A 17,898-nucleotide genomic window follows, 5' to 3' on the forward strand; every position below is an offset into this window, starting at 1 on the left:
TTTCCTTTACTCATGGTCCTCTTCCTTTTGTAAGCATTCAATTTGATCGTTTTCAATGTCATTCTTTGAAGTGACTCAGGGCAGTTAGCTTACTCTCAGGGCAGTTAATTCACTCTCTAACACATCAACTGCAGGAGTAGTTGCAACTGCTCTGTCAATCCTGAAATAATCATAGCTGATCTGACATGGTATGGGTTGTCAGAGCTGTCAATCAATGGCATATCTGTCAAACTCGTCTTACCGACCTACACTAGCACTTGGTATCCACAGAGTACGCCATCCATGCTACTTGATGGATTGGTGGTGCAGGTTCGAGCTGAGTGTCCGTGCATCCAAGGAGTCTAATAAACTGGGCCCATATAGCAGTCCATCCGAGTTTCAAATCCATACTTTCGAGCATCATTTGAGCCACGTGTCATGCTTGAGAATTTCCCCCCACAATCAGCTCAATGTCAAACGCAATGTCTCGAACATTCACTTTATCATTGTTCTATTTTTTTTTTTTTATAATATATTTAGATTTTGGAAATGGCCACTAATTTTTAACTCAAGCATTTTCATTCGGTTTGATGTGGCAAGGGCACAAAACCATTGATCGATTCTTGTGTATCCTAAAAAAAAAATGATCAACAGTGCTATATCTTTGCCACGTCAAACCTAGTGAAAATACTCAAGTAAAAAAATCAAGACTTAATTATTTTTATAAAACATGTATAAATAATATTTCATCATGGAATGAATAAAACTCATATGTTACTTGTGATCTATAAACCAACAAAATGTGACACTAACTGATACTCTAATCTAAACCTTAAATGTAATGAATTGTGGATATTAGAAAGGCTAATCTAATAGAATTTGAAGGGGAGCACTTTTAAGTTAATATATTATATGTGGAGTCTCGCAACACCCTATCCTTTTATGTCTGATAACATTATATATTTTGTAGGGCTTAAAAAAATACTTCAACTTTTTTTTTTATATATTACATTCTATATGTATAATATATTTCCTCCCCAAACTTAAAATAAATTCAGTAACACATTGTATCTTTTAGACCCGTTCCTCAGACATTTATAAGTACACGATTGACACGTGTTAGATTCAGATAACCTAACCCTAAAAAAATTCAAATCCAGCAAATATGAGTCGTGCACACGAGTGGGAGGACCTGACCCCTGTAAATCAGGCCTCTTAGCAATTAAATAGTCCTTGTTTTCGTCTACTTCAGAACTTGTCTCTACTGAAGACAAGACTGATAATTCAAAAGCTGATCTCCACTCAGATACTATGGAGATCCACGTGGCCATTGTTCATTAATTGCCACGTGGATTTGTTTTTTAGTTGATGAAATGGATTTATATTTAATTTAGAGAGCTGTTAATGCCACAGCAGCTTTTACTAATGTCACACCAATTCTTATGTGAATTGCAAACAATTGGTGTGGCGTTAGTAAAAGTTGGTGTGGCAGTAGTAACTCTCTTAATTTCTGGTTGGTTGTGAAAGAAATGGATGAAACAGTGAGACAAATAATCTTAAAAATTATATAAATTTTTATACGATATTCAAATGCTATGGATCTAAGTATCTTAGTTAGTCTAAGTAGTTATTTGTATAAGAATTCTTTTGGATCTCATCCAGTATGGTTCAAATATGGGATACTTTATTTTTAATTTTTTATTATTATATTAATAATTTACAATCCATCAATAAACCTAATGTCAGTGTGAAGAACCCCTTCTTAAATAGTTATATTACTAATTTAGGTATGCCTAGCATGATACATAAAGATAAATAATCTTATATAAATAATAAAAAATTATTTTTTTTGGGGGATTTAAGAGCAATAGAATATAATAAAAAAATTCTAATGTATTTCTACCATTTCTTTGGTGTGTTCTATCTTTTTGAATCATTTCCCAGGAAACGCTGAATATTATAGAGAATCCATTATACGTATATGAGATGGGGTTGTATGGACCAAAAGACCATCTATCTTTATGAGCCACATGTCAACGTGGCGTCTGAAAACACCATTAGGTGCCACACATATGCTGACCATAAATTTTTATGAGCTTCCAAAAAAATTAAATTGAAAAGATATTTTTTTTACCATTGGATTTAAATTATAAATCTAGGAGTTCAGCAATTGTCCATTTTTAAACTTAAGATCTAGTCCAATTTTTTTTTTTTCCAATTTTATTTCAAGCCCAATCTCGACTCTAGTCACAAATCAAGAGGGCCAAGGTGTTATTAGGAGCAACGTCGTTGTCTACATGGCTCAAATGTGAACATTGGTCCATGCTCTACATGGTCCTTCTGTTCATGCAACTTTTTCATATACACACGTGTGTGCGCATGTGTGGGATGATTAAAAGAATCTTAATCCTCCATTAAATTATTACCAAAGCCACGATACATATTGAAAGTGTGCATGTCCACTTTCACTATGCAATCCACGTTCTTTGGGATCATCTTCTTACTTTTTTTATAACTTTTGACTTGAATATTTTTTTATTTGGAATTTTGTAATCAACCTTCGTTGAACATGTCTAATTTATTGTCTATTAGACTTAATCTTATAATTTCTTCAAATGCATTTATTTAAAATTTTCCTGTATCTAAGTCTCCAATTTATTTACCCATCTTAACATACATTATTTTTTATTGTCTACTAACAAGATGGATTGATAAGTAGTCTTAAACTTGATGTATTTCTCAAAAGTTAGTTCATTGTGCCATTGTTGAACGAGACGACTTGAATAAATCGAATGACTCAATCTTGTTTATGAACGAGATGAGAGGACAAAACGAGTATTAAAACCATGCTAAGTAAACCTAACACCTTAAGATGCCTAACATATATTGCCAAAATCATGTCCACCTTTTTTACACAAAAGGAAATGAAACATTGCACCTAACACCAAAGGTGGCCTAACATGTATTGCAAGGAAGTGTTGAACGATTCTCATCTTTGGTTTAATTATAATAAAATAAATAAATAAATACTCTTTAGGTTCTTGATATACACAAAACAATCAAAACTACAAAACTCACTCACTCACTCACTCCCAAGTCTCAAACCACACTCTTCCTTTAAGTTGTCGAGTACTATTTCCAATGCCCTTCAATGGCGGAAGCCACGTCACCCCCACATGAAAAAGACACGTGTCACTCATTTGACCGTAAAGAGCGTGAACGGCGCCGGTTACCGGATATTCAGTGAGAAATAAAAAGGGTCCCACCGGCTGTAGCCAGTCATTCAATGTCTTCGAGTCTCGAGACAGAACCCGTACGATCCGGTTAAATGTATTTGATCATTTCCCCAAAATGTCCCTCAGTTTTGTAAATTTGAACGGATAAGGAGAGGGGCATTAAGGTCAGTACACCGTAATTATTAAAATATAAAATTATTTAATTAAATAGTTTTATAGACGTGTCTGGTGGTGGGCCCAAGGATCGAAGTGCTAAGATTCACTTAGAGCACTAGTGTACACGATGCCTTGACATATTAACAGCAGTAAAAAAGAAGATAAAATCGAGAAAACATCACGTGAGTTCACTGGCTCAAATCTTTTCTAGTTGAATTAAACGGTACCGAACTTTTGACTTTGACGGATAATATGAAAAAAAAAAAATGTAAAAATTATTTTTATATAGAGATTATGTTTCTTTAATATTTAGGGTGAATTACCATTTCATGAGTTGAAAATGAGTTATTTATGATTCTAATTAATTATTCATTTTATTTATTAAAACGTGAATAATCATGTTTTCGTAAAAAAAAATTTAGAACAATAACGAATTTGATGATTTTAAAGTGATTATTTTACATGTTTAAAGTCACTCTTTTCAATTAGTCACTTTAAAAAACCTTCAAATTTATTCACGTTTTGGTAAATAAAATGAACAGTGAACCATAATTGTAAATTTGGCAAAAGTTGATCACTTTTTCGTAAATATCCCTAATATTTACTAAAATAATTATATATCCGAGTTTGTAATTATTATTTTACAAAATGATTATTCAAGGTGGAGTCATACATTAATTCGTAAAAGTTAGAATTATGAAATTGGATATATAACTATTTTTGTACAATAGATAACTGTTCTAGTAATTTCTTTTGAAAAAGAATCATATAGATAATTCTAGTTAATTTATATTATTTCTATATAATAATATTAAAATAAACCGCATTTCTTATTTACATAATTTAGATTATGTACTTTGTTTGTGAGGTTCATATAGATAACTTTTGGATGATCCAACAACATATTGAATCATTCTCAATATAAAAATTATCGGGCTAAAAATTAATAAATTCTAAAATACCAACTATTGTACAATGTTTGACTTAAACTAATTATTTAAAAGAGTAGTTAAGATTTTTGAAAGGGTGAATTTTTATTTCGTGAGCTAAAAATGAGTTATTTATGATTCTGACTCATTGTTCATTGTAATTACCAAAATGTGAACAATCACGTTTTCATTAAAACAAAATTCAAAATGAAGTGATTATTTCATTGGTTTAAAGTGATTTAAAATAAAATTGTCATTTTAAACCTACGAAACAGTCACTTTAAAAACCTCTGAATTCGTTATCGATCACGTTTTGATGATTAAAATGAACAATGAGCTGGAATCGTAAATATCTCTTTTTAAAATCAAGTAAAATATTAATAAAATATGTCCAGATAGATTAAAATCTTGTGAGGATGGTCTTCAAGACATGGGTATCTTTGCCTAATTATGTGTGTGCCTTGTCTTTATCTATCATTGTAGGCTTCTTCTTTTAATTCTTGATGGAATTTTAATTTAAAAAGTGTTTGAGAAAAGTAGGATTAAAGTTAATTTTATGGTCAAAATTCGTATTTCTTATGAATTTTAAAAAAGTTGAGATGAGAACCGACCATGACCAGCACAGGGTTTTTAATCCCCAAATAAGTTTAATCTCATGAAACATTTCTTTCTTGAGCACTTTCACAGAACAGTTAGCATCTTGTTAACTACGAGAAAGAAAGAGAGAAACATCTCTTACTTCTAAGAGAAGCTAGTGTATGTGGACTTCATTTTCAGTGAATATTTTCTTATAGTTTTGATGAGTTATTGGATTTAGTTTTATTATTCCATTAAAGTCCGAGCCATTCTCTCTCTCTCTTTAAGTCACCATGCAAGTGTGTTTTAAAGCTGCTTGAAAATTCTTTCTCGTGGATTCTCTTTTCAAGACCTTTACTTTATTATTATTATTATTATTTTATCTTTTTTAATGAGTCATGATTTTCAGAGTCAAAAATTGTTACTCAATCGACATGGCGAGGGCACAGAATCATAGATCTTTTTTTCTTGAAATACATAAGGAAAAAGATTTACGATTTTATGCACTTGCCACATCAATCAAGTGACGACCAAGAGAAAGTTTTCGAGACTTTTTTTAATTAATTAGAGAAACATAGGGATTATGATTCATCATTCAGTAAATAATATATAGATATAATTTTTCCAAACCTTATCCCAAATCATCATTCTTATCTTATGGCCCGAAGGAGTCAAACTTTGCTAAAGTGAATGGTGTGGAGATATGCTATCATCCTTTCCAATGTGAACACGTGTCCAAATATCTTCATAATTCGATTAGATGAGGTTTAGGGACATGTGTCCACCCCACATGTAGGGTGGTATCAGTCCTTTCAAAATAATTTTCTATATTTTTTCGTAAAAAACTAGTATTAAATTATAGAAAAATCCCTATAATATCCAATTTTTTTATTTATTTGATTATCAGGTCTCCGTATAGACATCCGTATCTAAACTTTTGCCCAGTCCATTAGTCCAAGAGCACATGCAATGCCCGCATACCACATGCACCAGGTAAGCGAGGTTGCATTCTTAAGGAATTAATGTTCATATTAGGTATCAAACTCATGAGCTACATGCATTAACTGTTTATTGGTCCAAAATAGCCATTGATTCCAATCCCTTCGGTATCATACATCCAATTAGGTCAACTATCTTTCATTATCTAAATATGTTCAAGTGATTTAAGTCAGTCATAAGATTTAAACACACAATAAATGGATACACAAACACATTAAAGATGGGTCGACATCCCAACTATCAAATAAGGTGATCATCAAGGGTATGTTTAAGGACTCAATTTTTTTCAACCTAAAACCATTAAAATTGGCATCGGATCCATTTTCTTTAATTAATAAAGTCCATCAATGCGGGGCGTGCTATTGAAAAACTAACTTCATTGTTCAACTATATATATATATACCAAATCCAATCTATCTATTTAATGAAATAAATAAATAAATGAGAATACAAGCCCTTCTCCAGAGCATAGAGAAAAACAACAACATAAATCCTTCCCGAGGATAACATCGTTCTAAGATGATAAAGCATGAAATCCGAAGAGAATAAAGTTACACAAAACCATTTACAAATCTGAACCATTGTCGTCGTATATATAAAAAGAAAAATGTGAACCATTGTTCTTCTTGACGTATTGAAATAGTTATAGCCAATGGTTAGTGTGAAAATCAAATGGTTGCATGCTTGGAATAACATTCTCAAATTTACTTTCACCTGTTGTTATTACTGGTGGGAGTTTTGGAAATCATTGAAGGGTGGATACCATATTTAATACTAATCGAGTCCTTCAAATCGTCCTTTTTGGTTTGTCATATGTGAACCACACCTTCAATCCCTACGTGGGATCAATGATTCCTACTGTGTACCACGATGATGCCATTAACATCAGCAAGACACCTACAATAAGGCAACATAATAGAAGCAAGATACAAGTTTTAAATGGCATTACTCTTATAAATAGAGAGTTTGAGCTATTGCAAAATGAGATGGATCTTCATAGGTTCTTTCTCCCATATGAATCAAGATACTCTTTCTCTACTTCAAATCATTCTAACATGTATATTTTTTTATTAATAATTTTTTTTAATATAAAGATTGAACGACTATTAACTTAATTTAGGCTGAAAGCAGAAGTCAAGAACTTGAACACGACCTCCCACTTAAATGAACACACCTACCACCTGAGTTGGCAATAAATGTTGAGGGTTTAAAATGGAGTCGTGATAATCTTACTACCCCACATGGCATACTCAATCAATTCTCCTAACGTGACAAGGTCAAGGACCATAGAATTGTATGTCTCGCTATATATGATTCTCTCGAGGTATATTTTTATGGGAAAATGCAGTTGTGCAACCCGAGGCATATTGATCTACAATTGCCAAACTTGTCACATCGTAAGAGTCAATTGAGTATGCCACATGGGATAGTCAGATTGTCATGATTCTTTAAAGTGTGCTGGTTCACACACACACACACTCTCTTTCTCTCTCTCTCCCTAATATACGATACAAATGGAGGGGAGTAGGGGTTAAATATTGAAATCAAGGTGTTACGTATGGATAAACCAAAACTTGAAAGGGGGTCCTTTGTCTATCAAAGGGACATCTCGGGTAACTCTCATATATTGACTTTTTTTCTACTCTAGTTGATACTTGATATATGTATTCTATCAAGATATGACCTTCCATTGATTTGTGGAATTCGATGTCCTACGTCACTTGTCTTTTCTTAATGGTTTCATGCAAACCTCACTCCTACTTCGATGTGGATCATGCAGCTTTGATAATGATGTCTTTGGCGGTCTCACTCACGTACCATCTTCTTCCGTCTAACATAGGATCTTAATACATCTCCATCTGCACATTTCTCCATAAGTTGATTTTTTTTTTCTTTCAGTTTTAATATAGTTTAATTTCTAAGAACCTCCTCCATGGGTATTTATTTACATTTTCCCTATTCTCGAGATGATATTGGTTTTGATGTTATATATTTGCCCAATAAACTTAATTATGTCCAAGATCACTTAAAATATTTCAATTAGTGAGTTGAGGCAAGTTGAGCGACCCCCGACCCCTCCTTCCACCCATTCAAAAAATTTTAAAAAAGAAAATTATTTATCCTAATGGCTCTTGTCCTTTACCAGATGGGTTGAGTCCCTGACTCATTAAGGTTGCACACTTTTAGGTGATCACCATAATCTTCAAATCCTTAGCCCAGAGATTTGGGGTCTGCAAAACGAATCCTAGTCTTCCATTCCATTATGTCAAGAGACACACCTTTTATTCTGTTGTAGCATGCCACTTCTAGGGAATTTATATTTTGAATAAAATGAAATGTTTGATTAGCTTCAAGTTGGATGGTGAATTTGTGCAAACTACCAAGTTTGATGCAATCCTTACATTTATCCGACCTTAGGATTGGCAATGCAGAGTAAACAAAATGCTAGACATGCACTTTTTTATATCACCACCATAATTTATTAATGAATAATGATTTTTTGAACCCCCCCCCCCCCCGACACACGTCATAGGTTCTTTTTCTTAGGATACACAATTGCACATATTTTTGGGATGTATAGTTGTGTATCCCGAGGGGAAAACGTATGGTTCTAACCCATGCCACGTTAGGAGGTGTGTGTTAGAGGGGACGTCAGAAGATCATGACTCTTTATTAATCCCCCTGAAATTAATATACCTAATCAATACACTAAATTAATCACCTAATTGTTTGGTAGTGTCCTACAACTACATTTCAGCCATGTACTTAGGGGTGTTGATCCCATCGGCCAATGCACATTATGTCTTGTTGTTATTAATAACTAAATATATTTTTAGTTAGTCCCCTTTCTCAAGTAAAACAATCATAATTTTGACGTGGTTGATGCAATCCTTACCATTCATCAAACTCATCATCACTTACATGGGTTGATTGAGGAAATCTTACCCTTTTATTCCAAGGTAATTTTGAACTACCCCTTCCCCATGAGAAGTTGGTGATATTATGTTACCCCCGCAAAATTCAAGATTAGGTTTGCCCATTTACCAGAAGTGATTGTTCCTTTTCGTTAGTGATTTCACGCTGAAATTTTGATTATTTTTTCAAATTTCTATTTAGTAATGTAAGTTTTTGAAGAGTATTTTGAAAAAAATAATTCATCATTAAATCATCAACAAAAAACAATGTTGACTTCTTGTCAAGGGGGTAAGCCTAACATCACCAATTTTGTAGGAGATATTACTAAATTACCATTTATTATTTTTAATTTTATCCAATGTATCATCTAATAATTCAAGTATCTTTGTATCTATTCTTCATTTTTAGACGATTTTAACCATCAATTGCAGATTTACACTTGGGGATGTGAGGGCATTTTCCCCCACAAGAATTTTCAAAGTCTATGGATTACTGAGCTATTGCGATAGATTTCAGGGGTGGATAAAAAAATTCTCCCACTATTGCCCCCTAAAAAAAAAAAGAAATTCACTCTTAATTGCACCCTCTACTATATATATATTTCACTCTTAGTTGTCCCCACAAAAAAAATTTCTACTCGTGGTTGCCTCCACATAGGAAAAATCCTAGCTCCACCCTTGTGACAATCGTCTTATTTTAAAGAAACCAATTTACGTGAGATTGATGACATCCCACTAGGGATGAATACACACCAAATGTGTTATAACTTGGCAGTTTGCACATACGAAACACAGGTTTTTATTAGATGATGTTTGTCAGATATGCCATGCATACTACAGGAATGAACAAACATGACATGTATCACATAATGTGTGACTTGCATTTACCTATTGCTTTCTATATTTTGTAAAAAAAAATAAAAAAATTCAATCCAAAATCGAGATTTTGGTTCATAGATGATGCGTTAATTCAACCCGACATGTTTGTATTAGTCGATAAATTTAACTTCTAATAATTTTCAATTAGAAAATGTCTAATAAGGTTGAGAGTAATGTATCTAAGTACTAAAAGATAGGAAATAATCCAAAATTGAGAAGAGAACAAACCGGGCTCATGATTTGAATTTTGTCTAATTCTGTTTTAGTCCAAAATCTTGAAATACATGCACCAACTTCTGATGTTGAGAGCCCAACCACCAATCATTGAGCGACACCTAATTAGTACAAAGAAGAAGAGTTTGGATGGCTTGTGTTATAGTGTCAAATTAATTATAGGAACATGAGAGTTATCCGCCCAAGGCCAACGCTAGACTGTTGGATATTCCTCGAGATTGATCTTTATGAACAATGTGACATAAGAAACAAGGAAACAGAAAAACATTAAGAGTATTTTTATTTTTAAGATTTATATATATTGAAAGCTGAAAATAATAGAAAGGTCACATGAGAGACAAAGACTGAAAAAAAACAAAGGAGACGGCCTCTTTGTTTCATGCGTTGTTCGAGGAATGTTTGACCGTCACTTCGAACCAAAGCTACCCAACAGATCTGGGATAAAAAGTTATAGGGCCCAATGTCTTCAAAGTCAGGCCCATATAAATCATTTGTCAAATTACTAAAACACCCTACTTGATTTCCCTCGTAAATAAGACAGATTAATACATTATCAAGATTTTAAAATCCGCTATTGGTAAGCCAAACTATTTAAACCTCTACTCATTAATATCTTTTTATTTAATTAATTAATGTAATGTTTTCTTATTATAATAATGTTGTAGATCAATATATAATCAGTCAAAAATCATATTTTATGCACATAATTAATATTTAAAGCACCATAAATAATTAATTATTTTATGAGTCCTGATAATATGACTCACCAGGTGGCATACTCAATCAAATCCCTGACACGGGCAAGTTCGAGAACTGTAGATTTGTATGTCTCGAGATACACATTTTTATGAGGAAGTGCAATCATGTATCCCAAGACGTACAAAGATCTACAATTCCCGAACTCGTCATGTTAGGAAATCGATCAAGTATGCCACCTGGCGAATCATATTAGCACGACTTTTATTTTATATATAAATCACAATCTCTTGGAGACTCAAACTTGCCTAATATTTTAAAAATATCGGACGAGTCATTTCAAGTTTTAAACGAGTCAATGTGATGGAAAATTAACATTTTTATTGTCGCAACCAATTTAACTCGAGTTTTAATACCGTACAACATAGCATGGTTTCAAAACTCGGTTTTACGTCTCGTCTCGTCTCATCCATGGACAAGATTGAGTTGTCTCGGATGAGACAATTTATTTAACCCGATTTATCTTGATTGATTTACATATATTTAAATCAAAATAATTATAATTTTATAATAAAATAAAATATATTTAATGGTAAAATCATGTTTTATTTATATAATAAATATTTAAATTATAATAAATAAATAAAAAGTTACTGTGAGAGAGAGAGTCCTAGAAAATAAAGTGGTTGGACGGTTTAGTGTAAATTTGAGAATGGAAAAGAAGAGATTTCTTTATGAGAAAGCAATAAAGGAATTAATGTTTATAACATTGGTCCAATACAATACATGGACTAAAGATATTGTAGGGCCTTTCATGATGTGACAGTCCAACGTGGTGGTATCTATTGTCCTTTAAGCATATATTTGAGGTCGAATGACGACGATGTGGTCCATGTGTCCTTTTGATGGTGTTTAGCAAATTCATGATCTACTACCACTGTCATATTAATTGATGGTGTTCAGCAATCAATATGGCAGATCAACATCAATTTTCTAAACAAAAACATCAACTTCGAAAAGAACACATGGACCACTTAATTTTCACATGAAGTTGAAATAGGGAAACAAATGTTTTTTTTTTTTTTTTTTTTTTTTAAGTGTAAGAATGGTGTAAATCCATTAAACTTGTTTTTATAAGAGTATTCTATTTTAATAAACAATCAAAATTTGTGTAAAACAAGAGAATTTAGTGATTTATTATTATTTTAAATGATTGATTTGCTCATTCTCTTCTTCTTTGGGCTTCTCTTTTTATTATTTGAGAATGAGACTTTTTCCTAACATAAGGACTTGTTTTGTTGTTTTTTCTAAGGAAGTTGTGTTACAATGTGAAATTTTTTTATCAGTAACGACACTGAAGTGACCTCAAGATTGTACCTCGTATCTCACTTTGTTGACATGGAAGTGAATAGGAACCATAGATGTTTTATGGTTCCTATCCACTTCCACATCAACAAAGTGAGATATAAGGTACAATCTTGACATTAGTCCAGCACGACTCATTTCTTATCTTTGAACTTCACATTTTATTTGTATTTATTTGAAAAAGGGTTTTGTTGCTTATTATTCAATAGGCAAAGTATTGGTTCTTCTTCTTTACAAGCTTCATACTTTATCGACTAAGGAAGCTTTATATTTCAAAAGGACTTAGGTTGTAGTATTATTTATTTATCTATCTATCTTAGTTCCTTGTACTTCATATTTTGATGATTTTATGGACTTTTGGCGGACCCCACTTTTCTTTCTTTCTTCTTTATCTTTTATTTGTTATTTTAATTTTTTTTTTTAAAGATTTGTGAGCTTGATTATGGATTCATCCTTAATTTTCATTGGGTGTTCTCACATTTAGACATGTATGGGTTGTGGATTACATTAGTTGAATCCCAAACATGAATTGTGAGATTGCTTACCATATCATCGACCCCATTTCGTCGTGTAAGTCGCAATTATTGTTGTAGGAATTTTTCTTTAATTTGCAAGGCGTTTCGGTATCTTCCAACAATTTTGCATAATTTTGATATCTACATGACAATACCCTTATAAAATCAAATCATTGTTTATTGATTTATGTACTATAATATTTACATGTACTATACTCTACTATATGCTACACTAATTTGGTTAGAGTTTGCACAATTGTTTGAGAGCACGATAAACCTAATTAGAGTTGTACAATGGTCTTTGTGTGACATATAATTACAAAAAAACAGTAAAGTCAAGAATAATTCTCACCATCACCGAGTTACTGGTCTTATTAAAAATAAATTTACATCTCAAGAAACAAAAAGAAAAGAAAAGAAAAGACAAGTTAATGCTCATGAGAACGTGTATATATAAAAATAGTGAAGACAAGTTCTATCTAAAATTCCAGGTGACTAGGTTTTCCCCTAATTTTGATTGTGTTCATGATTGTAATTTGGTGAGATAGGTTAGATTGCAACTTTTTTATGATTGGTTAATTAATTTTAATTCTACATGTAGAGACGATAAACACATACTCTCTGAAAAATTACGATTATAGGAAGTAAAATGATCGTAAAAATTTTTTAATTAAAGACATAAGTATAACTCCTATGTTGCAACACAAATATTATATGACTGTAATTCTGTTTTGATTTTGATGGGCCAATGATATATTATGTTAGAGTGCTGATTTTCCCACTCAATCTAACAGAGTAACTCAAAAACTCATTGATGTAACACGTGCAAGATCCATAGATTCTTTTTCTCGGGATACATAGCTGCACATGTTTATGGGGATGTGTTGTTGTGTATCACTAAGGAAAAAAAATCTACGATACTCACGTCACGTTAGTGAGTGTTCGAGTTATTCTTATAGAGTTGAGTTATAAAATCATTACATATTATGGTATGAGCCGTCTAGATGATGGGAATTTTTTTGTGATTTGATTGGTCCTTGATCGGGAAGGATACTACGATCTTATTAAAGAAAAAGGAGATTGAAGGATCTACTTGTGATACATACAGAGATTCAAAGACCTACCTACACCTAACAAATGGGCTCTTCTAGATAGATCTTTGATAATTCTTTCTATAAATAACAACTACAAAAATGTAAAATAATATTGTTTTCGAATCTTAAGGTGCTTAGCCATGATATTTGTATTTTCTTGGGGCACACAAAGATCATAAGATAAATTCATCAAATTATTAAGATTTCATATTTTGAATTTCATGTAGAACGAGACATTACGTGATAAATGACCCAAATGAGTATAAATTTTATTCCGATTTTGATCAGATCATAACAGATTTGCCATCCATGGTTGTAATTTGATGAGTTGTCCCAGACGCCTCATCAATTATATTTTTTTAAGAAACTAAATTGGCCTATATGGTTTTACATAAATTTCTTGAATAAATCATAATTATAGAAAACAAAATGATTTGTTTAGTCGATTATAGAAAATTACAACATACACGACATGGTAAAGTGGATATTATATGAGACACGTGGACGGTCCAATTAGCTCCACATATACCTAAAAGTCTCCAACAAGCAGAACGTCTATACTGAAAAATCTCCTTTTTCGGTACTCCCATTAGTGCTCCGTCACTCTCCATTGTTAGGATGCGGCGCATCGTATGGTCTCTCTCTCCCTAACTAGAATCTTTTAATTTTCAAAAATTGAAATTTAAAAAAAAATCTAAAATTTATAATAATAAAAATAATAATATATAAGATATAATATAGGTGAAGTTGAGGTCATTTTTGGTGGTACTAAGTAGTATATCACGAAAGTAAAAAAGGTATCCTACTCCGCGACGTACAGAATCATAACTCATAATAATGAATTAGCTGTCTTCTACCGATTCGGCTGCTGGGATCCTATATAACAGCAATATCAGTATTCCTTCCCAGTCTCCACCGCAACTCAACTTCTTCTTCTTCTTCTTCTTCCCTCTCTCTCTCTCTTTTCTGTTAATTAATCGTTTCTGTTAGAAGCGTTTTTGAGAATCCATTATTTCAGGCGATTAAATTTTAAAGCTCTTGAAATAGAAAGTTTTGAGGCGGCTGTACTTGACAAAAGAAGCGGCAGCTTCCGTCCGACATCGATTCTCTCGACAGTTATTCGTTTTCCTTTTCAAGTAAAGTCGATTTTACTTCATTTTTTTTTTCTTCTACTCTGTAACTTTCTTCGAAGTTTCTCTCTATCTGTGTGTTTCTGAGTCTCTGTTCTTTGTTTTGTTATCGATTTCTAGTGTGGGTTTGAGGATTTTTTTCTTCTCCTCTGTAACTTTCCTTGAAATTTCTCATCTTTTTATACCTTTTTGAGAGATTGTTCAATCTTCTTTTTAACGTTTTCTTCTTTATTCTCCTCGAGTCGAGTCTCAAAGGAATCTCTATCATCTTTCTCTCTTTCTTGCACGCTCTTTGAACTCTCCTTTCGTTTTCCCCCTTTTTTTGTAAGTAAATGTGAGTGTGGAGAAGAATCTGAAAATCGTTGGAGATGGACAGAAGGGTTTTGTGTCCGATCAAATACACCGAACATCGAAACCTTACTAAACAGCTCTTGAAACCGCCGGAAAGATCGAGAAATGTGTCAAACAGCCGGAATCCGGTGGATATGAACAACTCTATCAGTACGAGAATTGTACGGATTTCTGTTACTGATGCTGACGCAACGGATTCGTCCGGCGATGAAGAGGACATTCTCTTTGGTCGTCACCGTGTGAAGAAGTACATTAATGAGATAAGCATAGAAACTTGTTCCAGAGATAACGTGGACGGAAGAGATAACGGATCTTCGAGAAGTAGATCTGCTGCAAATGGACGGAAAAAGAAGAAGACTGAAACAGCGAAGAATCCAGCAAGACAGCGATCGATGAAGCTTTCGAACTCAAATGGTAAGAAGTACAGAGGAGTAAGGCAGCGTCCATGGGGGAAATGGGCGGCTGAGATTCGAGATCCTTCGCGACGTGTACGGCTCTGGCTTGGAACCTTTGAGACGGCCGAAGAAGCAGCGAAAGTGTACGACAATGCGGCGATTCAGTTACGAGGACCTGATGCTCTGACCAACTTCTCTCATCCGGCGAAACCTAAGCCGGAGGAGAACAATCTGACGAAAATTTCCGGTTACGACTCGTCGGAAGAATCAAACAATCTCTCCTCGCCAACCTCTGTTCTCCAATTCAAACCAAGTTCGAAAGAAGAACCCAAATCGAAACCCCAGAAGCTTCAACTTCAACAAAAATCAGAAAAATCAGTTAATGAAGTTGAAGGAGACAACATGGGAGAGTTTTTGGGGTTCGAGATGCCGTTATTTAACGATTTTTGGGACGTTCAAGCTCCATCGGTGACAGAGCTTTTCGAAGATACAAATTTAAGTTTCGGGGATGATTTCGGAAACGCGTTTCTTGGTTCAAGTGAGGATTTCGGATCATTGTCTTGGCAAGTGGACGATTATTTTCAAGATATCGGCGATTTATTTGTTTTGGATCCTTTAATGGCTATGTGAATGTGACTGTGAGTGGTAAAAAAGTTGTTTGTTATATGTCGTGTTTCTTTGTTAGACTGCTGCCCGTTACAGGGTAGATTTTGTATCGGCGCGAACCAAAAGTATCGGTTTGTTATTTTGATTTTTAATATTATTATTATTTTATTTGTTTTATTTATATTTTGCATCGTTTTAAAAATACCTTTTTAAAATTGTTTTTTCGCTTCAAGCTGTTTCATGAAACAGAGTTTGGTGTGGCACAGAGACATCTTTTTCCTATCTATTAATCCATGAATCTTTGGTGAATCAAAAATATAAAAAACCCTTAATCCACTTTAAAACCTCTTTATAAAGGACGTAAGAGAGAAAAAATGACCCTAAACTGACCTTAAATCACTTGTTTAGCTAAGTAAATAAAAAAAATTAAAAATGGAAAAGATGGGATTTGGTAAATCTGCCTATTTTTAAAGGTGTTCGGAAATGAACATTTTCTCAAAGAAAAACCAATTTTTTATAATTTTGACTGTACGCATTGTCAAACATGAAAAATGATTGGGTTTGTTACTGGAAGTGTAGTCTGTCAAAGTTGAATGACTAAGAGAGTTTTATATTGCTGCACCTTTACAACTGAGGGAGGGTTTTCTTTCTAAACACCCCTCTTAACTTTTGAGTGCCAACTTGTTGATAATCTAGTTAGTATATATATATATATATTTTCTTTCTTAATGCCCCTACTTCAATTTTTGATTCAATCATTACAATTGGGGATTTCAAAATTTGAATATAAACCATTGTGATCAATAATTCAAATCATCAAGATTGACAATATGATAAATATTTAACTGTGTAGTAACACAACACACTTGAACCCCCGCAAGAGTGGCTTAATGGAAATTTTGGATCTAATAAATGGTGAGAGTCCTTAGATTGTTTATTTGATACTCAGTAAGGATAATATTTTCTCGGAGTCACTCTCGAGGATACTCCCTCACTTACTTAGTGTGCATGGTGTGTAGGCATTGCACATGTTCGGGGAAGGGACCCATATGCCTTGACTTCGGCCTTAGTTCATCGATCTTCTTGATTGGATGCAAGTTTGGACACCCTTATTATTGGGAGAAAAAAAAAAAAGAAACAGGACACGTCTAAACACTAAACTTTCACAGAAGAAAATGAAAAAAACATATCTTTGAAAGAAAAAAGTGTTTATTTTTTAGGTAAATAGCCTAATCAGTGGATTTGAAAGGATGGAAAGGCAAAACAGTTAAACATAATGTGAATAGTTACCATTGACTATGTCCTCATAGACAGTTAGCATGACCGACCTTGTTATTAGGGACAAACGTGATTTATAGGTGGAAACCATCATCAGCTAAATTTTTTGCTAAGAGACAAGATTAAGTGTTACAATGGTCAACATAGGGATGTGAAATATTCATCAAGACAAGGAAAGAGACAACATAGTCATTAAGGAATTAAAAACGTTACTGTTGTTATTTTCAGCCTATACTTATTTTAACAACTAAGGTAGTTGGATGCTTTTATTTCAAATTGTGTGTTTAATCCCATAATGAATAACCTCAAGGGGTTGGCCTAGTGACAAGCTGAGCCAAGCCTTAATAAGCTCCTCAAGAAGGGTAGGTCAAGTGTTTCAAATCCCTCAAAACTATGAATTTTTTGAGGCCACCGTCTAGGGTTTGATTGACCCTCAACTAAACCAGTTGCACGTAAGACTTTTTGAAAAGGGCGGTGCATGCGATCGTCAAATATTTGATTCATGATGGGATTAGTCTCACCTAAAAGGTTGGGGATACCCACGATAAGCCACACACACACACAG

General features: G+C 33.3%; 1 protein-coding gene across 1 annotated transcript; it reads left to right on the forward strand.

Moving 5' to 3' along the window:
* Positions 1-14,479: 14,479 nt before the first annotated feature.
* On the forward strand, positions 14,480-16,200 carry LOC147389900 (ethylene-responsive transcription factor CRF1-like). The gene has a single exon (XM_086417475.1). It carries the CDS (start codon positions 15,072-15,074, stop codon positions 16,077-16,079), a length of 1,008 nt encoding a protein of 335 aa, XP_086273601.1. The 5' UTR covers positions 14,480-15,071; the 3' UTR covers positions 16,080-16,200.
* The last annotated feature ends 1,698 nt before the right edge of the window (positions 16,201-17,898 follow it).

This window comes from Akebia trifoliata, chromosome 12 (assembly GCF_017979445.1).
Source record: "Akebia trifoliata isolate Shusen 1 chromosome 12, ASM1797944v1, whole genome shotgun sequence".
Taxonomy (NCBI): Eukaryota; Viridiplantae; Streptophyta; class Magnoliopsida; order Ranunculales; family Lardizabalaceae; genus Akebia; species Akebia trifoliata.